This window comes from Hypanus sabinus, unplaced genomic scaffold, assembly GCF_030144855.1.
Source record: "Hypanus sabinus isolate sHypSab1 unplaced genomic scaffold, sHypSab1.hap1 scaffold_105, whole genome shotgun sequence".
NCBI lineage: Eukaryota > Metazoa > Chordata > Chondrichthyes > Myliobatiformes > Dasyatidae > Hypanus > Hypanus sabinus.
The window spans coordinates 98,753-125,139 of NW_026779103.1; the positions used below are offsets into that span (position 1 = coordinate 98,753).

At 44.4% G+C, this 26,387-nt stretch overlaps 1 protein-coding gene across 1 annotated transcript; it reads left to right on the plus strand.

Moving 5' to 3' along the window:
* The first annotated feature begins 1,944 nt into the window (after positions 1 to 1,944).
* LOC132386170 (zinc finger protein 850-like) lies at positions 1,945 to 16,045 on the plus strand. Its single transcript, XM_059958461.1, has 3 exons — positions 1,945 to 2,140; positions 2,575 to 2,742; positions 13,750 to 16,045. Exon 3 carries the CDS (start codon positions 14,144 to 14,146, stop codon positions 16,043 to 16,045), a length of 1,902 nt encoding a protein of 633 aa, XP_059814444.1. The 5' UTR covers positions 1,945 to 2,140; positions 2,575 to 2,742; positions 13,750 to 14,143.
* The last annotated feature ends 10,342 nt before the right edge of the window (positions 16,046 to 26,387 follow it).

The following is a 26,387-nucleotide window of genomic DNA, read 5'->3' on the forward strand; positions in this document are numbered from 1 at the left end:
CCGTACTTGTGCACTTGGCAATAAATTCAACAGGACCTGAGAAATCTCAGTGAGATTTGATTAGTGATGATAATCTCGGAAGCTCGGTAGGTGGAATGTATGAGACAATGAGTACACTGTTAAATGCAAAATCCTGAACTCTGTTGATGATCAGAGGGATCTCAGACTCCAAGTTCAACGCTCCCTGAAAGAGACTGCACAGATTGATCGGGTGGTTCAGAAGGCAAATGGCGTGGTTGTCATTAGTTGAAGCATTGAGTTCAAAAGTCGGGAAGTTGTGTTGCAGCCGTTACGAGCCTGCGGTCGTAACTGTTTCTTTAAGAGCGCCAGCGTGAGGAGGCGGGACTATGTCGTCAGTCACAGGCTGACGGCGCTGACTGTGGATTAACCATGAGAGAGAGAGAGAGAGAGAGAGAGAGAGAGAGAGAGAGAGAGAGAGAGATCTGCAGACGGCCAGTCTAAAGAGAGAAGGAGAGACTGGAAAAGCTGATAGCTTCAGTTTGTTGCAGCTGTGGCTTGGAACTCTCCTATGCCCAGAAGAGTGGGTTGATCATTGGTGCACAGAACCTCAACGAACGTGTATGGTTGTCCCTTGTGTTAACCCTTGCTTGGGTATGTTGTACGGTAACCCCTGGTAGACGGTATTCCTGTGACAGGTCACTTTCGCTGATAACTCGTATATGGACAGATTCAACGGATAAAATGTTCGATGACGGTTATGTCGAAGTAACGGCCTTTTCTCTACGTTTCACCGTGGAACACAAATATCTCTCTGCCATCATTTATTCCGGGGATGACTGAACTTTCCTACTTTACCATCTCAAGACTCTAAGCTTTGTTCCCTCAGGCTCGATAGTTTAGAGTTATAGTTACACATATACACACATAACACTGTTACCTTTCCTTTATTTCGTTGTTACTATAAGTAGATACTAATAAAGAGAGTGGTTTAAACATCAAAACCAGACTCCAGTGTGAACTCTATTGCTGCTGGTTCGTCTCTAAAACGTAACAGTTCGTAACACAGTTTTAAGACCACATCTGAAGTATTTCATACAGTTCTGGTCGCCCCCATTCTCACAAGGATGTCGGGGCTTTGGAGAGGGCGCAGAAGCGGGTTACCAGGATATTGCCTGGATTAGAGGGCATGAGCTGTAACGAGAGGTTGCACAAACTTGTGTTGTTTACTCCAGAGCGGCGCAGGCTGGGGTGAGACTGGACATTTATAAGATTACGAGAGGAATAAATAGAGTGGACAGACGATATATTTTTCCTGGGGGTGAAATGTCTAATACATTTAGGGTGAGAGGAGATGTGAGTGGCATGTTTGCTTCTTTCCAAAGAGTAATGGACAGCTGGAGTCACTGCCCCGGGAAGGGGGTGGGGGGGTGGGTGGAGAGAGAGAGAGAGAGAGAGAGAGCGCGCGCGCGCGCGCGCGAGGAGGAGTCACGTGATCCGATTTGCCGCTCCCATTTAACCACAGATGAGCTGCAACTCTGCGTCGCTTCCGAGGCCCCGCCCTCCGGATGATGCGCCAATATCTTTGCACATGCTCACAGTCTCCAGGTGGGTTGCGTTCTGCGGATTTGGGATCATTGTCTGGGGGCAGAAGAATCGGTGAGTATTGAGACCGATCCCGGGCGGGGAGATCCAATGCTGGCCTTGAGCCCCGAAATGAGGGCCTATTACTCATTTAGTACCCAGTTATCTGGGCTTGTCAGAAATGTATCGGCTTCACGGAATCTGCATTAAGCGATCCAAACCAGGAGCCCAGGCTGTCTATTTTCTCAGCACTGAAAGGGGAGGCCCGCCAACAGGTCACGTGAGACTGTGCGCCGCAGATCGGCCCCGCCCTCCGCTTTGTGACTCACGATCACGTGGTGTGTTGCGAACAAGGTTTACAAGAATAATCTCAGGAATGATCGGCTTTATGTAAGAGGAGCATTTGATGGTTGTGGACCTGTGCTCAATGGAGTTCAGAGGGACAGTGGGGTTGGTGGAGGGATGTATGGTTAAGTAAACCTACCGAATGCTGGAAAGCCTGGATACAGTGGACATGGAGAGGATGTTTCCATTAGACGGAGAGTCTGTGATCTGACAGCATAGGCTCAGAATAAAGACGCTTCCCTTTAAAATTGAGGTGAGAAAATTTCTTCAGCCAAAGGATGTCTGATCTGTGGAATTTGTTGCTGCAGAGGGTAGTTGAGGCTGCCATTTGGTTATGTTTATGACAGAGATTAATATATTGATGATTGCTAAGTAGCTTCAGGGTTACAGGAGGAAGGCAGGAATATGGTGTTGGAATGAAAATCAGCCATGGTTGAATGGTGGGCAAACCAGATTGATCGAATCAACTAATTTTGTTCCTGTGTCTTGTGTCTTACCATGACTGAATGATGGCTCCTTCTTCTCCCATATCTTTTTGTGAAGTGTGAGGGACAATAAAAGATTGTTCACTGAGATCATTATATTCAACATTTAAATTTCAATGAGTTTTGCTCTTAGTAGCATTAAGCAGAAATGTTTGGTTCTCCTTACTATTGTCAATGTGCTTCATTATTTTTCATGTTAAAGTTAGACCTGCGGTGAGAGATTTATTGGTATAAAAAACCCAACTGGAAGCAAACCACGACTGAAGATGAGGGAACATCAACAAGTGAACCAGCCCGAGGATTGAGAGCATCAACTGAAGAGAATCCATCTGACTCGGAGATTCCAGTGATTCAGTCAGGAGAAAGTTTGGTGAGTCTCATTTACTCAAACACAGTCCTTTAGACATTACATACCTGTACAAAGGAAGGTGAGAAATAGTTGGAGGGAGACTGAATGTGCCCAGAAGAACCAGTTATGCCTCTGTCAGATCCAGTTGCAATCACTCCAGGTCTGGTAATGTGCTTCCAGCAGCCCAGCCTTTTAAAACCACTGCCATTCTGTGGAAGTCGAATCTGGAAAAAGTCACTCAAAGACCATATAAATACAAACTCTTTACTCCAAGCACCAGGGACTTACTCAGTTAGTCGTTCAAACAGGAACAGTCTGTGACTGTTCCCGCCCAATCCACTAACTGACTAACAATTCCCCTTACACCACAGGTACCCAGATACCCACCACACAAGGCAGGCTGGTTATTTACTATATTACAGCCCCTTAAGATAAATTACAAAATAGTCATAACGGCTTACACACACAGGACAGATTGAAGCTGTCCTATCTCTGCGCATGAGTGCACAATTCAGATAAACATCCAGAAACCCTAGCTAGCTACCCTCAAGAAGAAATATGGCTCAGCAAGGCTTGGTACATTGGCTGATCATCAGCAATTTCTTTCAGAAGAACAGGCGGCTATTGTTTAAGGAAGTGTTAACCCTTTTACATAGTTCACCACTCCCTCCTTTTGATCATTACATGATCAAGCAGTAATTTTTTCACAGAGAAAGCAACCGTGTACAACATTGACTTATCAATGGATAAAAACAGTGCACAACATTAAATATAACAATGATGTGCACAACTATTAAGCCATAATGCAATATCATGCCTCACATATTACCAAACAGGCCTTCAAATACTAACATTTCGACCCTTCGGTGAACCTGTGTAAATCCTGCCCTACTTTCTTGATGCAATCAATCTCCCTGGCAGTGTGCTCGGAAAGGGATGTAATGTTGGTAGACTCATCAGGGATATAGGTGCAGCATTCTATGTCACTAATAGCACAGGTTCCCCCTTTCTCAGTGAGGATAAAATCTAAAGCCAAATGATTCTGTACGACTGTTTGCTGGATTGCACTCGTTTCAGTGGAATTGTCTGTTTTCTTGGGCCTGTGTTTCTGTCAGAGCCCCTGCAGTATTGTGGCCAGCTCCTCAAGTGCTGTAGCCAAATTGATTATCTTTGGTGGATTCCTGGCTACTCCATAGGAGAGAAAAGGGATCATCCAAAATCACTCAGTCTCAGTTGTTCCTCTCCGCTGCTGGGCACCTGCAAGTATGGTCAGGATGCATGTTTCCCAGTCTAGGAAGTTGTGTTTGGTGGGAGCCTGAGATACCATCCCTCAGAATACTGACAGCCACAGTCATCTCTGACTGGACCCCAGTTCCTCATCTCTCTTCCCCTGGCGTTATTTGTGAAAGCCCAGGCTGAGAGTTCCTCACTCTGGTTGAGCAGGATTACTGACATTGGAGTCATAGTTTTACTATGCTGCAGAATTTCGGCACAAACCCAGCAGGCCCCTAGTACTACCTGTTCGGCATCGGTGTGACAGAGATACAGAAATGTGTTAACATGGGGACCCTGGATGCTGGGGTGATCCCTCTCAAAGACATAAACACGAATACCAGTGTTACATACCTGTAACAATTTAATTGAACCAGCAGCTATAGACCAGACATGGAGTCTGGTTTTGATATTAACACCACTATCTTTATTTGTATCTACTTATACTATAACAACTTAATCAAAACAATCAAAAGGGACCTTTGGGTTCAAATCCATACATCCCTCAAGGTTGCTGCACAGGTTGATACGGTGGTTAAGAAGACCTATGGTATGCTAGGCTTCATTAACAGGGGGATTGAGTTCAAGAGTAGAGAGGTCATGTTGCAACTCTACAAATCTCTGGTGAGACTGCACTTTAAGAGTATTACGTTCAGTTCTGGTCACCTCATTATAGGAAGGAAGTGGACGCTATGGAGAGGGTGCAGAGGAGATTTACCAGGATGTTGCCTGGTTTGGAGAACAAGTCATATGAATCAAGGTTAGCAGAGCTGGGACTTTTCACTTTGGAGAGTAGAAGAATGAGAGGGGACTTGATAGAGGTCTACAAGATTATGAGAAGCATAGACAGGGTGGATAGTCAGTCTCTGTTTCCCAGGGCAGCAATAGCAAACACCAGAGGGCATATGTACAAAATTAAGGGAGGGAAGTCTAGGGGAGACATCAGTGGTAAGTTTTTTTACACAGAGGGTTGTGGGTGCCTGGAATGACTTGCCAGGGATGGTGTTGGAGGCTATAACATTAGGGCTATTTAAGAGCCTCTTGGACAGGCACATGGATGAAAGAAAAATAGAGGGTTATGTGGTAGTGTGGATTTAGTATATTTTTTAAGGGTTATATGGGTCGGCACAACATGAAGGGCTGAAGGGCCTGTACTGTGCTGTAGTGTTCTATGGTTAACAGTGTTATGTGTATACATATGTGTAAATATAACTCCCAAACCATTGAGCTCAGGGAATACCAAGCTTAGAGTCTGAAGATGGTAAAGTATGAAAGTTCAGCTCATCCCCCGAATAAATGATGAAAGAGAGATATTTGTAATCCAAGGTGAATGTCGAGAGTAGGCAATTGCTTCCAATTCCACAAGTTCCACGGTGATAAAACAGGATAACAGTCGCCGAAGATCTTATCCGTCTTCGTTCCAAATCCACATTTGAATTATCACCAAAACTAGCTGATAACAGGGGTACCGTCTTCAAAGCGAACTACCACCCAGGCAAGGGTTAACACACAGGTAGATTCCACAAGGTACTCTCAATCCAGATCCAACACACAAAGTATTACCGACAGTGATTTCCACAGAATAACTTTCTCACAAGTGGTCACCAGATAACGCACCCAAATCCAGTTAAGGGTTAACAAAAGTTGTAGCCACGGGATACTCCATCAAAATCCCCATATGGATTATAGGAATTATCACCAACAGTGATTTGTCACGGGGTACCCTGTACCAGTGAGTTACCACCCCCAGGCAAGGGTTGGCACAAGTGGTCTTCACAGGACACTGCCAAACATAAAGATCCACTCTAGTGGATCAAACAAAGTGACAATCACACATTCAGTATTGTTCTGTGGGCACAGGAGGGTTCAAACAGCGAACTTCGGCCACTAGGTCCTTTGTTTCGAACCTTCCATCCTCTTTCTTTCTCTCCGTCTGACTGTCCGTCTCTGACTGTCCTTGCTTAAATAAAGCAAACTGCAAGCTATGTAAACACAAGCTGTGAGCAAGTGTAAACACACTGCAGAGTCAAATAGTTCCACCCCTCCCTCTCCCTCAGTAAGAATAAAACAGCAGCCGAGAAAGCTGGCGGATGACGTCACTCAGGCACTCTCTCTTAAAATGACAGTCCATGGCAAGAAACCTCGAGGTTCGACACACCACTATCAACCAATACATTTTCCTTTATTCCGAGAGAGCCCTTCTACTCAGTTCCTTCAGTAACACGTTTGTAGTCTGTTCGATATATCCACCGAGATTGCCCCTTCAGTCTCAGAGCCGTGGAGTGGTCAGTAACACCTAATATGCTCCTCTCCACCGAGTTCTGAGTTTCCCTCAATCCCAGTTCTTGGTCAGGTCAAAATTCCCAGGTTCTTGGGTGGGATAGTCACTCCTCTCTGCGTGGTAGTTCTCTTCCTTGTAAGCCAATCGTACCTGTGAATGTAATGCTTGGAAAAGTTTGTTTAGTTGGCATATGCATTTCCCCATCTCTTCCCCTAGGGTATGCATATCCAATTTACCTGGTAGACTTTCTGAGAACAATGGTGCACAAGGTCTTGGTCCACAGGGTGTCCTCATGGGCCGTCCATAAATGATTTCAGCTGGTGACAACACTGATTTCCCCTGTGGGGTGACCCTCATGTGGAATAGGTCTAACAGTAGGACCTTCAACCAAGTGAGTCCAGTCTCCACTGTTAGTTTGGCCAACTTACTCTTCAGAGCGCCATTGACACTTTACAATAAGCCAGCGGCCCGTGGGTGGTGTACAGAGTGGAATTGTTGCTTGATAGCTAGTTTGTTACACACCCCTTCGCTTGCTTTCGCCACGAAGTGTGGGCCATTGTCAGAGCTCAGCATCTCTGGCAGGCCGTACCTGGGAATTATATCCCATAATAATACCTTCACAACAGTCATAACAGTATTATTGGTAGTTGGAATAGCTTCAATCCATCTATGAAATGCATCTATAATAACTAAGCAGTATCTATAGCAATGTACTCTAGGCAATTCAGTAACATCAACTTGTAGACACGAACATGGTCAAGGGAGTCGTACCCGGTGTGCAGGGTGCAGGTTAGCAACCAATCCCTCCTTTTCCAGGTGTGTACATAATTGACCAATATAGGTAAAAACTGTGTAGGAACACAAACCTGTCCCACTGTGGTGATCCAAATACCTGGGTAGGGGTCTTTCTGGCACCCCATCTGGGACCACAGCTTGCACTCCTCCTCACAGGTGTCCCCCTGAGAAGTACGTAACTCTCGCATGTCTGGCAAACTTGTTCTGCCTGAGTCATGGAGGATTGCTTGATGGGAACCCGAGGAGACTACAACTATCGAGGATTGTGCAGCACTTTTCGCTGTGTAATCTGCTAAAGCATTGGGTTTAGTGACCTGTTTGGACATGCGGGTGTGGGCCGCACATTAATAATGGCCAGAACTCAAGGTAGCTGCGGAGCAGTGAGTAAGTTGTTTACAAAGGTGGCATTACTAATGGGGTGGCCAGAGCAAGTCAGGAATCCCCATGTTCCCAGAGAGCCCGGTAGTCATGTACATCTCCAAATGCATAACGGGAGTCCGTGTAATTGTTCTCACTTTTATCTGTTGTTCGGATACAGGCACAAGTCAGAGCAAACAGCTCAGGCTTCTGGATGAGACGGCTGTTTCAAAAGAATCCCGCTCAATTACTTTACTGTCAGTTACTATCGCATCACCAGAATATTGTTTCCCTGCTGGATCCACAAAAGGGCTTCCATTCTCATAAAACATTGCCTCGGGCTTGAGGGGATATAGCAGAATGGATGGGAATCTCTGTCCTCTTTTCATGGTGATCCAGATGGGGGGCAGTTTTAGAAATTAACAAGCAAGGCCAATTTCATGGCCTGAAATTGTGCAAAGATGGGGTACAGCCTCTTGGGTTCAGTCAATATTAAAAGAGTGTCTTACCAGATGTCCTGTCTTCACCTGAGTCCTTCCAGTATCAGAGTTGGCATGCGGCCAAGTCTGGCCAGCCTCCCTCGGTGCTGGAGGCTTGTTTCATCAGGGTGTAGGCAAGGAACCCTAGGCTCTTTGGCTTGAACCCAAGGCAAACCCTCACGGTGTATGGGGAACCACCTGTCCTGTTTGTCACCAAAGGAAATCCGGAACTTCGGCCAGTAGTACAATGTTCTCTCTTCCTTTAACTGCTCTAACGTGACTGGGAACTTTGTCCCTAGAGGGGCAAATAATACTGGCTTTACTCAATCCCCCTGGAATTCCACCTGCAGTGGCTGTGTATGTGAATACGTGCGTTCCGTGCCTTCGAACCCAGACAGAGTGATTGTAGTGTTTGATAGCTGGAATCCATTTTCCAATATTACTTCCTGATTGAGAGTGGCTGTGGTTGCCGGCATATCAATCATAAACGGAATTGGAATTCCAGCAACTTGCAATGTTCCGTTGGGCTCTTCCTGAGGGATGGTACTCACGGCAGGAAGCATCCTAGCTTGTTAATTTGAAAACGGGTTGTTGTCCCCACCTGTCTCTTGGTAGGTTTTTCTTCCCATTTCTGATCCCCAGATATCGCCCTCTTGTGTCCTTCTTCCCACTGAACATCTTCACCTTTAATATTAGTTCCCTTCAGGGTTGATTGGGATTTGAAAGTCAGGTCCCAACAATATGTTAAAGCTCGTCACATTCGATTTTGGTCATTGTCAGACCATCCATGTTATTTGTTTTAATCATGTTGGCTAACTTAGTTGGTAAGTATTGGAGCAGTAGGGAGTTAAACTGGGGGGACAAATTCCCGCCTTTAAAGGCTTGGTCAGATGTTGTTCAGTCCTCAGATGGAATCAGCAATCAAATGGCTGAGCATGGTGCGATGAATGTGCTGAGCTGTGTATATCATAAAGCAAGAAGCATCGTAGGAAAGCCAGATGAGCTGAGGACAGGGCATTATGATATTGTAGCCATGACTGGGACTTTGTTGCACCCAATAGTCTGAGGGATTTAGAGGAACAAGTTTTTAGAGAGATTGCAGACCATGCCAAGAAACAAAGGTTGATGCAGTAAGTGATTTTAACTTTCCATATATTGACTAGGACTCCCATAATGTAAAAGGACTAGATGGGGTAAAGTTTGTCAAATGTGCCCTTAATCAGTGCGTAGGATTCCCAACGTAGAAGTGTGCAATAAGCTGTTAGGAAATGATCCAGGGCTGATGACAGAAATTAGTGATCGTAATGCCATGAGAATCAAAAGTAAATATGGAAAAAGAGAGGTCTGGACCATGGATTGATGTTCTAAATAGGAGAAAGGTCAATTTTGATGGTATCAGAAAGGATCTGATAAGTGTGGTTTGTTACTGGCTGTTTTCTGGCAAAGGAGTACTTGGTAAGTGTGAGGCCTTCAGAAGTGAAATTTTGAGGGTGTTGAGTTTGTATGTGTCTGTCAAAATAAAAGTTGAAAGGTAACTGATGCAGGGAACCTTGGTTTTCAAGAGATATTGAGGCCCCGGATATTTTATTCTTCTGAATGCCTCAGACTGTTGAGTGCTACCAAGACTCATTAATGACTACAAATCATAAATCCATGCGAGCTCATCTAACTTTTTTTTTTGTCATCTTCTGTTGGTTTCTAAAAGCTTCCCAATAGTTTTTGCTCTTGGTTGTTTGCTCTCTCTTTGGTTTTTATGTTGCTTTGGCTTCTCATTTTAGCCATGGTTGTGTTCTCCTGCCTTTCCTGTGCTTCCAATTCATTGGGCTGCATTGATCACTCAGCTGCCGAATTGCTCCCAGAAACTCCAGCCATTGCTGCTCTGTTGTCACTGCTACCTTTCCCCTTACAAGTTTGGCCAGCTTCTCTGTCATAGAAACATGGAGAAGTTCAGTAGAGAAACAGGCTATTTGGCCCACCTAGTCAATGCCGAGAACACATTTAAGCTGTCTAATTCAACTACCTACACTGGGACAATCACCCTTCATGCCCCTACCATCCAAGTACCTATCAAACTTCTCTTATTGTTGAAACCGGGCTTATATTCACCACTTTTGCTGGCATCTCATTCTACACTCTCATGACCATTTCATTAGAGAGCTTTCCCAAATGGTACCGTTAAATTTTCACCTTCCCCACTTACCCATGACCTCTGGTTGTCATCCTACCCAACCTCAGCGGAAAAAGCTGTTTGCATTTACCCTATCTATACCCTCATAATTCTAACAGATCCTCAAAGCAAACTTACTTTCTAATGCTCAGAGACTTTTTTAGGTTTATAAAGTGATGAAGGGCATTGATCGTGTGGATAGTCAGAGGTTTTTGCCCCAGGGTTGAAATGGCTAACACGAGAGGGCATAGCTTTAAGGTGCTTGGAAATAGCTACCGAGGGGATGGCAAGGGTAAATTTTTTACCTAGAAAATAGTGCGTGCGTGTAATCCACTGCCAGCAGCGGTGGTCGAGGCAGATACAATAGGGTGTTTTAACAGCCTCTTAGATAGGCACATGGAGCTTAGAAAAATAGAGGGCTATTTGCTAGGGAAATTCTAGGCAGTTTCTAGAGTAAGTTACGTGGTTGGCACAATGTTGTAGGCTGAATGGCCTGGAATATGATGTAGATTTCAATGCTCAATGTTCTATGTTGAACAGTGAAATAACATCTCTTCTTTAATCTGTACAGTGTCCATGATTTTAATGTGGCTTTTTCACACTCCAATAGAACCTTTGTCTATCTCCTGAGTAAATAGAGATGAAAACATATTTAAGATCTCCCCCATCTGCTTTGGTTCCATACGTGGATTGCCATTCTGGTCTTACAGTGAACCAACTTTGTGCCTTACAATCCTTTTGCTCTTAATCTATCCCTGGAGTCATTGATGATTAATCTTTTCTGCAAGGGCAACCTCATGTCTTCTCTTAGCCATCCTGATTTATCTCTTATGTGTTCTCTTGTATTTTTTACACTTCAAAAGAACCTGCCTGCCGATCCCTGTTATGCAACTCCATTTTGTGCTTCACCAGTGTCTCAATATATCTTGAAATCCAAGGTTCCCTGCAGTTTCTATCTTTACCTTTTATTCTGACAAACACATACCAACTTTGTACTTTCAAAATTTCACTTTGAAGGCCTCCCACTGACCAAGCACACCTTTGCCATAAAGCAGCCTGTCCCAGTCCACAGTTGCCAGATCCTAGTGTCTTAATTCCAGGTGTTGATCCATTCCCTGAACACATCCACCTTTCCTATCATGCACCTTGCATTGAGATATACAGGGCTCAGCATATTCACTGCATCATGCTCAATGTTTTTCATTCCTGACTTTGTCTGAGTTCTGAACAACACCTGTCTTCAAAACCCCTCCACTATCTGTTCTGTTATTCAGGCATCTATTCCCCCTGCAAATTTAGTTTAACCCCACTTACCCCCACCCCCCAACATGCAGCTGTATCATCCCTTTGTTTTGATAGTGTTTTGATCACTCCCAGATCAATAAAAAGGAGGTGCATACAGGCAGATAGGAACAAATGGGCTACTTATGAGATACAGGAAATTCAAGTGAACACTGATGAAAGAAGGCATGGATTCTGCAGATATGTTAAGTGCAAAAAATTGCAAGGGAAAAAATTAATCCTTTGCAAGATCAGAATGGTAATCCATATGAGGAGACAAAATAGATTGGGGAGATTTTTTCTGCATTCGTATTTACTCAGGAGATTGACACAGAGTCTGTAGATGTGAGGCAAAGTAGCATCAGCTTCATGGACACTGTACAGATTACAGAGGTAATCTTGTTGCCGTATGAAGGAAAATTACCAGAAATATATCCCCAGTGCCTGACAAATTGTTCCCTCGGACCCTGTGGAAGACAAGTGCAGAAGTTGTAGGGGCCCAAGCACAGATATTTAAATCATCCTTAGTGACAGGTGAGGTACTGGAAGATTGGAGGACAGCCAATGTTGTTCTGCTGTTCAAGAAAGGCTCTAAAAATAAACTAAGAAATTGTACCTTGGTAAGCTTGACATCAGTAGGGGGAAAGTTATTCTAACATATGTGCAGGAACTGGATATATAAGTATTTGGATCGATGTGGACTGATTAAGGATGGAGAGCATAGCTTTGTGCATGGTAGGTCATGTCTAACCAATCTTATAGAGTCTCGAGGAAGTTATCAGGGAAGTGGATGAAGGCAAGGCAGTGGATGTTGTCTACATGGACTTCGGCAAGGCACTTGACAAAGTCTTATATGGGAGGTTGGTCAAGAAGGTTCAGTCACTCAACATTCAAGATGAGATAGTAAATCGGACGAGACACTGTCTTTGGGAGAAGCCAGAGTATGGTAGCAGATGGTTACCTCTCTGACTGGAACCCTTTGACCAGTTGTGTGTCATAGGGATCAGTGCTGGATCTGATGTTGTTTGTCATCTATATCAGTAATCTGGATTACTGTGGTTAACTGCATCAGTAAATTTGTTGATGACAACAAGATTGGGGTGTAGTGGACAGCAAGGAAGATGATCATGGCTTATAGTGCGACCTGGACCAGCTGGAAAAATGGTTTGCGAAATGGAAAATGAAATTCAATGCAGACAAGAGTGAGGTGTTGTATTTGACTGGTTGGGCACTGAGGAGTGTTGTAGAAGAAAGGGACCTGGGAATACAAGTCCGTAATTCACTGAAAGTGGTGCCACAGTTAGATAGAGATGGAAAGAAAGATTTCGGCCCATCGGCCTTCATGAACCAAAGCACTATCAACAGTAGGTAGATGTTATGTTGACTTGTAGAAGGTATTGGTGAGGCCTAATTTGGAATATTTTGTGCAGTGTTGGTCACCTACCTACATGAAAGTTGTAAAAGAGGTTCTGAGAGTTCAGAGAAAATTCACAAGGATGTTGCCAGGTCTGGGCGACTTTGGTAACAAGGAAAGATTGAACAGGATAGGATTTTATTCCTTGGAATGTAGAAGATTGAGGGGAGATTTGATTGTGATAGAGGGGCATAGATAGACTAAATGCAAGCTGGCTTTTACCACGGAGATGGTGTGCGACTACAACCAGAAGCCATGGGTTAAGGGTGAAAGGTGAAATGTTAAGGGGAAATGTGAGGGGAAACTTCTTCACACAGATGGTTATCTGGGTGTGGAATGAGCAGCCAACACAAGTGGAGAATTCGAGCTGAATTTAAGGAGGTTTGTGTAGGTACCTGAATGGTAGGGTTGTGGGAGTGGGCAGTTTAAATAGTTTAGCACAAACTAGATTGTCCAAAGGGCCTGTTTCTGTGTTGGTACTTTTCTGCAAGGGCCTGAAATAATTCAAAGATTCACTCTGTGTCCATTGAACAGCTGTGTGGACCAACTATTCTTCTCAGCAGGAAATTTTTATAAGGCATTAAAACTGTGGCACTTTAAGTTAATAATACATATGGGAAAATTCCAGCTGCCCATTAAGAAAGACTATTTGTGTGAGAATGTTTCAGTTACTGTGTGGCCAGGCACCCATGCAGCTCAGCAGGAACAGGGAATAATACCAATGGAGAGAGCCAAACTGAGCCAGGTCACAGATCTGAGATGGCAGAAATGCCCCATTCCTATAGAAACAAGAAGAGCATCAGGGAATTGATGGTTATTCCAGATACCAGCACTGTGCCCAGTTAGAAGTTGATTTCTCTGTCCAACTTGGGTGGAACCTCACTATAACAGTGTGATGCTGGATCAAACCTTGGCAACTCAAGTAATCTCATCTGAAGTGTTGTCCTACTCCCGTTGATGCATTTTGTAAATCTTTTTACAGGTTAAAAACGAGAAGGAATTTGTCTCCCAGAAGCTCAAACATGGCACAGCAGTTTTGCTGTCTCTGTCTAGATATTTAAGAGGTGAAGCAAGGGATTCAATCAACCTTCCTATCTGATCAGACTACGGGGCAGGATTCACTCAGTCATTTGACCAACTGGCACCTCCATTATTTTACACAGGGGAGAGCCCATTCTTCTGCTCAGGCTGTGGGAATGGATTCAGTCAGTCATCTCAACTGAAGGTACGTCAGTAAGTTCACATTGGGCAAGGTCATTCACCTGTTCTGTGTGTAAAAAAAATATTTAGTCTGTCATCCCACCTGTGGACCCACCAGTCAGAAGCTGGTCATCTGCTAAATTTCTGGGGAAGGATTCACTCGGTCATCTGACCTAATGGCTCACCAGTCAGTTCACACAAGGGAGAAGCCATTCACCTGCTCAGACTGCGGTAAGGGATTTACTCGGTCATCTGACCTAAAGGTACATCAGCGAGTTCACACTGGGGAGAAGCCATTCACCTGCTCAGTCTGTGGGAAGGGATTCACTCGGTCATCCTACCTGCAGAATCATAAGCAAGTTCACACTGGGGAGAAGCCATTCATCTGCCTAGAATGCGGGAAGAAATTCACTTTGTCATCCAGCCTGCGGAGTCATCAGCGAGTTCACACTGGGGAGAAGCCATTCATCTGCTTAGAATGTGGGAAGAAATTCATTTCGTCATCCAGCCTGCTGAGTCATCAGCGAGTTCACACTGGAGAGAAACCGTTCACCTGCTCAGAATGTGGGAAGGGATTCACTCATTCATCCAGCCTACAGAGACACCAGCAATCTCACACTGGAGAGAAGTTGTTCACCTGCTCAGTCTGTGGGAAGGAATTCACTCAGTTATCCAACCTGCAGAGTCATCAGCGAGTTCACACTGGAGAGAAGCCATTCACCTGCTCAGAATGCGGGAAGGGATTCACTTTCTCATCGACACTTAAGGTACACCAGCGAGTTCACACCAGGGAGAAACCGTTCACCTGCTCAGTCTGTGGGAAGAGATTCACTTTCTCATCTAACCTGAAGGTACATCAGGTGGTTCACACTGGGGAGTGGCCGTTCACCTGTTCAGTCTGTGGGAAGGGATTCATTAACTCAACTGAACTGATAGTTCATCAGCGAGTTCACACTGGAGAGAGGCCATTCACCTGCTCAGACTGTGGGAAGGGATTCATTAAGTCAGCTGAACTGAAGGTTCATCAGCGAGTTCACACTGGGGAGAGGCCGTTTACCTGCTCAGACTGTGGGAAGGGATTCACTTCCTCATCTAACCTGATGACACACCAGCGAGTTCACACCGGGGAGCGGCCGTTCACTTGCTCGAACTGTGGGATGAGATTCGCACGGTTATTCACCCTACAGTGTCACCAGCGAGTTCACACTGGGGAGAAGCCATTCACCTGCTCAGACTGTGGGAAGAGATTCACTCAGTCATCTGACCTAAAGGCTCACCAGCGATTTCACACCAAGGAGTGTCCATTCACCTGCTCGGACTGTGGGAAGGGATTCACTTTGGAATCGACTCTAGTGAAACACCAGCGAGTTCACACTGGGAAGAAGCCATTCACTTGCTCAGAATGTGGTAAGGGATTCACTATGTCATCTCACCTACTGATACACCAGCGAGTTCACACTGGGGAGAAGCCATTCACCTGCTCAGAATGTGGTAAGGGATTCACTATGTCATCTCACCTACTGATACACCAGCGAGTTCACACTGGGGAGAAGCCGTTCATCTGCTCAGACTGTGGGAAGGGATTCACTTGCTCATCCCAACTGAAGGTACATCAGCGAGTTCACACTGGGGAGAAGCCATTCACCTGCTCAGAATGTGGGAAGGGATTCAGTCGGTCATCCAGCCTACAGAGTCATCAGCGAGTTCACACTGGGGAGAAGCCATTCACCTGCTCAGAATGTGGGAAGAGATTCACTCGGTCATCCCACCTACTGAAACATCAGCGAGTTCACACTAGGGAGAAGCCGTTCACCTGCTCAGACTGTGGGCAGGGATTCACACTGTCATCCCACCTACTGAGACATCAGCGAGTTCACACTGGGGAGAAGTCGTTCACCTGCTTAGACTGCGGGAAGGGTTTCACTCGGATATCCAACCTGCAGAGTCATCAGCGAGTTCACACTGGGGTGAAGCCATTCACCTGCTCAGAATGCGGGAAGGCATTCACTCGGTCATCGCACCTACTGAGACATCAGCGAGTTCACACTAGGGAGAAGCCATTCATCTGCTCAGAATGAGGGAAGAGATTCACTGATTCATCCACCCTACAGAGACACCAGAAAGTTCACACTGGGAAGAAGCCATTCACCTGCTCAGTCTGTGGGAAGGGATTCACTCAGTCCTCCACCCTACAGAAACACCAGTCAGTTCACACATTCTGAGCTATTCACCTGCTCAGAATGTTGGAAAGGATTCATTCAGTCATCCCAACTACTGGCACACCAGTCAGTTCTCATTGTTATTAATCCCTTGCTTTTGCTTGCTGAGGACATTCATTTTAAGAGAGAGAGTGATTAAGAAGGCAAATCAGTCTGGCTTGCAGCTTGTTTACATCACTCACAGCTTGTTTAGTTTTAACCGAGGAATCAGACACTCAGAGTCAGACGGAGTTAAAGGAGGAAAAATGGAAGTATCGAAACCAGGGAACTAGTGGCCAAGAGTCACTGTTTAGAGCTTTCCTATGCCCACAAGTGTGGGTTAAGTATTGATTCACCATGCATCGAATGTGTGGTTGTCACCTTGTTTGATCCATAGGTGTGGATCAGATTTAAGGTATCCTGTGAAGACTACTTTTGTGTTAACGCTTGGCGGGGTGTGGTGTGATAATACACTTGAAGATGATACCCCTTGAGACAAGTCACTTTCGGTGATAATTCGTATGTGGATTTGGAACGATGAAGCATAAAATCTACAGCAACTGTTCTCTCATTTTACTACAATGGAACCTTTGGAATTCGACGTAATTGCCTTCTCTCGACATTTACCCTGGATTACAAATATCTCTCTCTCGTTACCTATTCCGTGGATGAACTGAACTTCCATACTTTACCATCTCAAGACTCTCAAGCCTTGTTTCCCCCAAGCTCAATAGTTTGGGAGTTATATTTTGTTACGCCCCAACCTCTGAGGGGCCGAAGGGTACAACGTAGCCCCCTCCTTTTTGAGAATCGCAAGATCGCTATGAATTCAGGTCAGGAGACCCAGGAAATGAGAGAAAGACACGCAGAATCCACATGGGGTTTTTAATGTCCCAGCCCCTCAGCGATACAAAGCCACGGGAAATGGTCATTGTCACTTGGAGATGGAATAGTGTATTGAGTTCCGTACTATTTAGTTGAAGCCCTCAGGGAAAGAGCCGAGGGGGCTGGCTGAGAGATTGCATCATTCCAACCTGATTGACATCTGAGAACCTGTGAGTAACGATAAAAGAGGGTCTGGGGAACAACCCCTTTAGACGCACCAGGGAAACGATAGAAATCCCGTCTGTCCATCCTTGCCCGGATGACGAGTTTTCCACGGAACGGCTTAGCTAAAGGACCGACTACAAAAACAGAACTCTCGAAGGATTGACATCATAAAAAGGAAAGCCGGCAAGTTTAAAACATCTCTCTCTCTTGACTCCAACAAAAGGCTGCAGCCTGCACAAACTTGAGTGACTTTTATATTTCCATCGGACAATACATTATCTCCTAGACAACGATAGAATTTTTTCTTATTGATTATTATTATACCCGCGCTTTTAGAATTAGTATTGACGACGTATATTATCTGTATGTTTGCATTGAAATTATTTTTGTGTATATTTTTCAATAAATACTGTTAAAAATGGTACCATCAGACTTCAACGGACCTCTCTATCTTTGCTGGTAAGTAACCCAGTTATGGGGTACGTAACAACTTGGGGTTCTCGTCTTGAGATTTGACATCAAATTGGGAGGCCAGTGAATCGGGAAAAGGAGTCCAAACTTGCATCTGGTACACGGGTAGCCAGACGGGAAACCAGCAAAGATGGATGTGGATGAATTTATAGAAAACCCGACTCTGGAACCGCTAGAGGCGGCCACCAAATTGGACTTGATAAATATGGCGAAGGGGCTAAATCTCGCAGAGGTGAGGTTGTCAATGAAAAAGCCAGAGGTGCGAATGGCCATAACTCAGTATTGTATTGTGAAGAATGTGTTTACAGTTGAGGTATTGGAAAATATCCCTGAAAAGGTACCAGCTAGTGGGGCGGCTCAATTATAGTTTGAGAAATTAAGGTTGGAATATGAAATTAAATTAAAGCAGCTGGAAGCAGCTGAGAAGGAGAAAGGCAGAGCTGAGAAGGAGAAAGAAAGAGCCGACAAACAAAGGGAGCATGAGCTCCAGCTAAAGGGGTTAGAGGTGAAAAAAGAGCAGGACAGAGCTGAGAAGCAAAGAGAGCATGAAATTCAGTTAAAACAGCTGGAGGCAGCTAAAAAGGAAAAGGAGAGAGCCGAGAAGGAGAGAGAGAATGAGGAGGCAGAGAAAGAGGCAAAATGACTTGGATATGGAAAAGTTAAGGCAAGAGCGAAGAGCTCAAGGGTCAGACCGAGAGGAGCGGTTTAATGTTAGTCGGGAGTTGAGGTTAGTACCTTCATTCGAGGAAAGGGATGTTGAAAGTTATTTCTTGCTTTTTGAAAAGGTGGCAGTGTATCAGAAGTGGCCCAAAGAGCAGTGGGTGGCGTTGTTACAAAGTGTGTTAAAAGGGAAAGCACAACGGGCATATGTGGCGTTGTCTATGGAGGAGGACGAGGCGGAGAATTATGACTAAGTAAAAGCGGCCATTCTCCGTACTTACGAATTGGTACCTGAAGCGTATAGACAAAAGTTCAGAAATCTAAAGGAAGGGTGGAATCAGATGTATACCGAGTTTACCTATGAGAAGGGTGTGCTCTTGGATTGTTGGTGTACAGCAGAAATAGTGGAAGAGGATTTTTGGCGTCTCGGGGAGGTAATTCTGATTGAAGAATTTAAAAGTGGTTTTTCGGAGGATATCCGGATGTATTTGAATGAGAAGCCTATTACGTCCATCTCCAAATTTGCTAGGTTCGCAGATGAATATGCCCTAACCCACAAGACAAAGTTTACCTCGAATAAAAGTTCCCAGAGAGATCGTGGGAACGATAGAGAAAGCCCGCTGGCTGAGGCAGAGTTCCCGCCGGCAGTTACTGGTAAGATTGGGGAGGAGAGGCAAGACAGCCAGAGATTTCCAGGCTTGACCTATTTTAATTATGGAAAGGGGGGACATATTGCATCTAGCTGCTTTGCTCCGAGGAAGGAGATAGGAAAGGGGAAAGCAGCAGTCCCTATTGGATGTGCCGTGATAATCAGTAAATCGACAAGAGAGCCCTGGGTAGACAGAGTACGAGAAGGGTCTGAGACTTGTATGTCAAATGGAACCGGGTCTGTGAGAGAGGGACACCCACCAGTTCCCGTGCGAATCTGGAGAGAGACGGGGGCTGAACTGTCATTGATTAGCCATAAGGTACTGGATTTTGGTCGCAAGATGGGAATGGTAGCTGTGAAAGGAATAGGAAAAGGGAAGGAAGTGGTGCCCTTGCATAGGTTCATTATGAATTGTGAGCTAGTCTCTGGACCAGTTGAAATGGGTGTGCGATCAGAATTCCCGAGAACTGACGCGGACGCCCTTCTGGGTAATGATTTCGCCGATGGTAGGGTTTGGTCAGCAATGAAGCTGACGAGACAGCCGGTGGAGGCCCCGCCCCAGATTCCAAGATCTATCCCGCATACGCGATCACTCGCAGCATGTCGAGAAAGGCAGCTGAGAACGAGAGCACTTTAAATCCAGCCAGTATCGAGTTGGCCGAGACGTTATTCCCAACCCTGTACCACGAGGGTTTAGAGGGTGGTAAAACTAAGAGTAGTAAAGTGAAAGAGAGTAAGAGAGAGGAGGTAGACCTGCCCTTAGCGAGGAGAAAAGTTCTAGAGGCACGAAATAAAGATGAGAAACAGACAGAGCTGTTAAAATGTCTAGGGTTGGACATGGATGATCTGTCTGGTTTGGCAGAACTGTTTGAAGAAATGGAAAATTCTAACGGTGTTCCGGATGATGAAATGAGGGCAGTCCTAGATGAAAAGGGTACCCTTACCTTGAAGGAGTCTGCTGAGTTGGCAGATGAGGTTGTTTCAACCCATGGGGTTGAGTTTATTCCTGAAGGGAATTGCCCAGAGAGTAGCTGGGAGGAACAGGGGAATTTAGAATTTGGACCGGGTACGCATATTGAAAGCCTAGAAGAGGCAAATGTCTCGTTTCTGTGTGTCCAAGATGTGGATGCACGTGGTACTGAACCTAGTAATGGAGATCAGATAAAGTCTGAGGTATTTGATTCAGTTGAAAAGGAATGCAGTTCTTGTGGGTCAGATGGGCTTAGTTCAGTGAATACCTTGATAATAGTGGGAAGTGAGAGTTCCCAGGTGTTTGTGCTCGAAGGTGTGTTTCAAGTTAATGAGGAGATCAAAGCTGGTGAGTTGAATATTATTATTGAAGGTAAAGGGAAATGTGTAGTTCCCATATTGAATGAAGAGAATTTAAAGGCTGTACTGATAACAGAAGCAGCAACCAAGCTACAGAGACAATGGCTTGGTACCACAAAGCCTGTGAATCAATTACAGGTTGAGTTGGAAGGTAAAGGAGCCCCACACGCTATTGTTATTCCAGAGTGTGGTGTGAAAAGGCAGAAATTGAAATGTTGTTTGAACAAAGAGTTTAAACTGAAAACTAATAGCCTGAAGGGTCCTGAAGAGGAAACTAGCAACTTGCGTAAAATTAAGGCATTGGGTGGAAATTCGGAAGATGGTCTAAGTTTGGAACACATTGTTGATAAAATAACTCCTATGAAAGGAGCGGGCGAAAGCCTATTTCACCAGGGTGCCCAAGATCACCACGAGGAAATTAACCGGAGAAGAGGCGAGGGTTAATGGGGACACCATTTTTAAATAGCAGAAGCCGGTTTTAAGGGATTTCGCCAAAGTATGTGAATAATAAAGACAACCCCCATGGAAGCTTGACTGTTAATTTTGATAGTAACATAAAGATTAGTATTTTGCATGAACTTTTGTAGTACACACATAAGCTAAGATCACAACTCTTTAGTTTTGTTTGCTGAAGGAAATAAATAAAAATAGGTGGTGTAACGTTCTCCTTCGGGTGTAACGGAACGCTGAATTCAACGTCGAGATAAACCACAGTCAATGAAACCAGTTTGCAGTAAGATTAACCATTTACTGTTCACTCTTCATATTAACATATGGTGAAAAAGCGTTGCTCTCACTGTGATTTCTAATGCCTGCAAAACTACTTCTGCTCAGGTGTGCCTCGTGGTGAGCCCCCACCCTCGCGTTAATTTCAAACCGGTACTTTCCCACAAGAAGCGGCGAAACCGGATGTGACGTCAGCGCATGCCGATATATTTTACATGCAATGAATATACTTTAAACACTTCTAATTCTAACTAGAAAACACTATCGAATGAATTACGAAGCGAAAATACTATAAACTAAATAACTGTCGTAAAGACAGCACACTCCCCGCTTGACCTTCGTAAGGTCATAATGAACAGAGTACAAAACTTAGTCTCTTAATCAGTCATTGGGTAGAAGTAGAATAACTTCTGTAACTGGCCTTTGGTAAATTTTCACATCGCCTTGGTCGGTAGTCTTCAATTCGATCTTCCTGACATGTCCATCCCCGCGAGGGAATCTGGCAGTGATTCTGGCCATTGGCCAGCGGTTGCGGGCGATTTGCTTGTCCCTGAGCAGGACTAAGTCTCCAACTTGAAGATTCCTGCGGGGTTCTGTCCACTTTTGTCTCTGTTGCAACAAAGGTAGATATTCCTGTCTCCAGCGAGACCAGAACTGATTTGCCAGAGCCTGTAAGTTTGGTGTCGAGAAGTATTGGTTGTCCGCTCTTTCATTCTTGACTTCATCACGGAGTCGCGAGGGTAAATTGTCTTCCTCGTATGGATGTGATGCAATCGTGACTCTCTGAGGTTCCTCGTAGCTGGGGAAGTTATCGAATACGTATGGAGAGGGGAGACGAGCCTGCCAGTCTGTTTGATATTGTACGTAGTCGCTTGTGCGTTCCAATCTGGTCCTTTCTAAAGTAGATCTTACTTCGGTCAGATCATGCGTCCCTTCAGCTTCTTCTATGTACTCTGCTTCCGCCTTGGCAGCTTCTTCTTCTCTTTCTAGCTGCAGCACTTGCAACTCTGTCGATATTTTTGCCATTTCCTTCTGGATTTCGGCTTCTCCGGCAGCCTTTTCCTTCCGGATTTCGGCTTCTCTGGCGGCCCTTTCCTTCTGGATTTCGGCTTCTCTGGCGGCCCTTTCCTTCTGGATTTCGGCTTCTCCGGCAGCCTTTTCCTTCCGGATTTCGGCTTCTCCGGCAGCCTTTTCCTTCCGGATTTCGGCTTCTCTGGCGGCCGCTTCACTTTGTCTGGCGGCCCTTTCCTTCTGGATTTTGGCTTCTCTGGCAGCCTTTTACTTCTGGATTTCGGCTTCTCTGGTGGCCTGTTCCATTTTCAAAACTGCTTCTTGTCTGGCGTAACGCAGTCGCATCCTGGTGGCTTCTGCCTTGGCTCTTGCCTGGGTGGACTTACTTGATGCCGCTCTACTGTCCTTGTCGCTGGGCGCCATCGACTTGATGCTGGATCGAGCTGACATTGCAGCACTTGAAACACCTGATAATGCCGCTTTTTCACTGTAACGTTCTCCTTCGGGTGTAACGGAACGCCGAATTCAACGTCGAGATAAACCACAGTCAATGAAACCAGTTTGAAGTAAGATTAACCATTTACTGTTCACTCTTCACATTAACATATGGTGAAAAGGCGTTGCTCTCACTGTGATTTCGAATGCCTGCAAAACAACTTCTGCTCAGGTGTGCCTTGTGGTGAGCACCCACCCTCGCGTTAATTTCAAACCGGTACTCTCCCACAAGTCGCGGCGAAACCGGATGTGACGTCATCGCATGCCGATATATTTTACATGCTATGAATATATATTAAACACTTCTAATTCTAACTAGAAAATACTATCGAATGAGTTACTAGCGAAAATACTATAAACTAAATATAGACAGCACAGGTGGTTATTAAATTGAAGTCTGATGCTACAAGACTTTAGTAAGTTATAAGACTTTGAGTTATTAAAGGAAGTGAAAATGTAATCGTTAACAGTTTAGATGCCGAATTGAATGTATAACCTTATTACTCTGTAATGCAAAAAAAAAGCTTTGTTAGATTCTAGAATCCTGTAAGACTCTGTATTACTAAAACGGTTTGAAACAAGAGGGTGTTACGCCTGTGCCCCAACTCTGAGCAGCAGAAGTGTACAAAGTAGCCCCCTCCTTTTTGAGAATCGCAGGATCGCTATTAATTCATGTCAGGAGACCCAGGATATGAGAGAAAGACACGCAGAATCCACATGGGGTTTGGAATGTCCTGGCCCCGGGAAACGGCCATTGTCTCTTGGAGACCTAACTGTGTATTCAGTACCGTACTATTTATTTGAAGCCCTCAGGGAATGAGCCGAGTGGGCTGGCTGAGGGATTGCATCATCCCAACCTGATTGACATCTGAGACCCCGTGAGTAAGGATAAAAGAGGGTCTGGGGAACAACCACTTTAGACGCACCAGGAGAAACGATAGAAATCCCGTGACAGCGTTTAATAGTGACAGCCGGTGGTGACTCGTGTGTGTGTGTGTGTCCATCCTTGCCCGGATGACGAGTTTTCCACGGAAAGGCTTAGCTAAAGGACCGACTTCAAAAACGGAACTCTCGAAGGATCGACATCATAAAAAGGAAAGCCGGCAAGTTTAAAACATCTCTCTCTCTCTCCTGACTCCAACAAAAGGCTGCAGCCTGCATGAATTTGAATAAGTTTTACATTTGCATCGGACAATACATTATCCCCTACACAACAATAGAGTTATTTCTTATTGATTATTATTATACCCGCGCGTTTAGATTTAGTATTGATGACGTATATTATCTGTATGTTTGCATTGATATTATTTTTCTGTATTTTTATCAATAAATACTGTTAAAAATGGTACCATCAGACTTCAACGGACCTCTATCTTTGCTGGTAAGTGACCCTGTTACGGGGTACGTAACAATTTACACACATATATACACATAACAATGTTAACTTTTGTTTATCTTGCTTAAATTACTTTATTATAAGTAGATACTAATAAAGATAGTGGTTTTAACATCAAAACTAGACTCCAGGAGTAGTCTATTGCTGCTGGTTCATTTCTAAAGCTTTAGATTCTAAATTTTTGTTCATAACAAAATTGGGGCCTGCATCTGGGATATGAACAAATTTGAGGGCGTGTTGATTAATTAATTATTGATTTCATTGGGGAAATCCCTTTTGATTTATTTGTGCGTGCAAAAACAGCAGCAATGGATGTTGATAAATGTCTGGAAGCACCAACTTCTGAGGCATTAGAGGACACCAGAAGGATCGTGTTGTTGTGTATTGTGAAAAGGTTTAAACTTGCTAAGGTGAAATTGACAATGAGAAAGGCACAGATGCAGAGGATTATAGCTGAACATTATGTATCTGAGGTGTGTTTAAAGTGGAGGAGTTGGAGGTGTTTCCTGAAAGTAAACCGAGTGAACTTGAGCTCCAATACAACTTAGAAAAGTTAAAGATGGAGGCTGCGGAAAGGCAGAGGCAGTTTGAGGCTAAAGAGGCAGAAAAACAGGGAGGAAGCATAAAGACAGAGGGTGTTCGGCTGGAGAAGATAGACAGATTACAGCAAAGGGGTCTAGTGTTAGACTCTGGTGATAAGTTTGAGCACAGTCGGGAAGTTAAATTGGTACCTCCACTTGACGAGGCAGAGGTTGATAAATACTTTCAGCATTTTGAGAAGGTTGCTCATAGTTTAAAGTGGCCAGAAAAGGGTTGGCCTATTCTCTTACAATGTGTAATTAAGGGGAAGGCTCAGCAAGCATATTCTGCCTTGACAGTTGATGAAGCAGCTGATTATGACCTAGTGAAACAGGCTGTGCTCAAAGCTTACGAGTTGGCCCCAGAATCATACAGGCAAAAGTTTAGAAATTCAAGGAAATCTGTGAACCAGAATTATATGGAATTTTCTTGTGAGAAGTTTGTGTTTTGGCTGGTGCACATATAAAAATATAAATGATGATTTTAACCGCTTGAAAGAGTTGGTTGTAATTGAAGAATTCAAAAGGTGTGTCCCTGATGAGATAAAGACATATGTAGATGAAAAGGATGCTGCTACATTGCAGGAGTCTCCTAGATTAGCAGATGAATTTGTTTTAACTTATAATGTTAAATTTACCCAGAATAAGAGTTTCCAAAAGAGTAGCAGGGATCACCAGGGTAAACCAGAAATTAAAGCTGGGACTAGTGACACGAGTAAGGATGAAGGGAAGCAGCTGAAGGAGAAATATTCTGGTCTTACTTGTTACTATTGTAAGAAGCTGCTCATATGATGGCTAACTGTTCTATCCTGAATAAGAAAAAGAAAAAAGGAGGCAGTCCCAAATGCCTGTGTTCAATATGTTGAAGCACCTACAAACCGACAGGCTTCTGAACATTCTGTTGAAGGTCAGTTAAGAACTGAGAGGTCTGATCGAGTTAAGAACGGATTCGATCATTTTATGTCAGATGGGTTTGTATCTGAAGTAAAGGAACGGTCAACCCCTGTACCAGTGAAAATTCTTTGAGATACTGGGTCTTCTCAGTCACTGACATTAGACAGTGTTCTAACGTTTGGTGATGAGACTAACACTGGTGAGGTAAATCGTATTAAAGGCATTGGGAGCAGCATTTTATTAAAGGCATTGGGGCTTCTGTGCCAATGCACAAGGTAACTTTACAGTCACGGTTGGTTTCCAGACTTGTTAAGATTGGATTATGCTCCAGTTTACCGGTGGAAGATGTTACTTTGCTGTTAGGGAATGACCTGGCAGATGATAAAGTTGTTCCTGCAGTGCAGTTGACAACTAAGCCAACCACTGATGACCGACAGATGGATTTTAACATTTATTCTTCCTGTGTAGTAACTCCCAAGTATGGCTAAAAAGTCTGCCAACGCAGACGGATCTGTGCAGCATGATTCTGATACCCATGATAGCCAAAATCGGGATTCAGGTAATGCTGACCTGTCGGACTTTTCTGCCTTCAGTGTTTCAACAGGATTCAGGTAGTAAGTCTGATGAGAAAGACTTATCCCTGTCTAGAAAGGAGTTTATAGCAGAACAGAACCGAGACCCTGAGATTGAAGTTTTAAAAGAAACCGCTCTCTCAGATGATGATAATAAGAAAATGCAAGTAGGGTATTATCTCAAGGATGGACTGTTAATCAGGAAGTGGTGCCACCTGCTATACCTGTGAGTGAGGAATGGGCAATTGTTCACCAAGTTGTAGTTCCTAAAGTCCATAGGATAAAAATGTTAACTTTGGCCCACAGTATGTCCTTAGATGGCCATTTTGGAGTGAATAAAACTGTAAACATGATTATGAAGGAATTTTACGGCCTAATTTGAGGAAAGATG

Excerpts from the sequence above, each read along its gene's own strand:
- LOC132386170 (XM_059958461.1), top strand. The coding sequence starts at position 14,144 with ATGGCTCACCAGTCAGTTCACACAAGGGAGAAGCCATTCACCTGCTCA.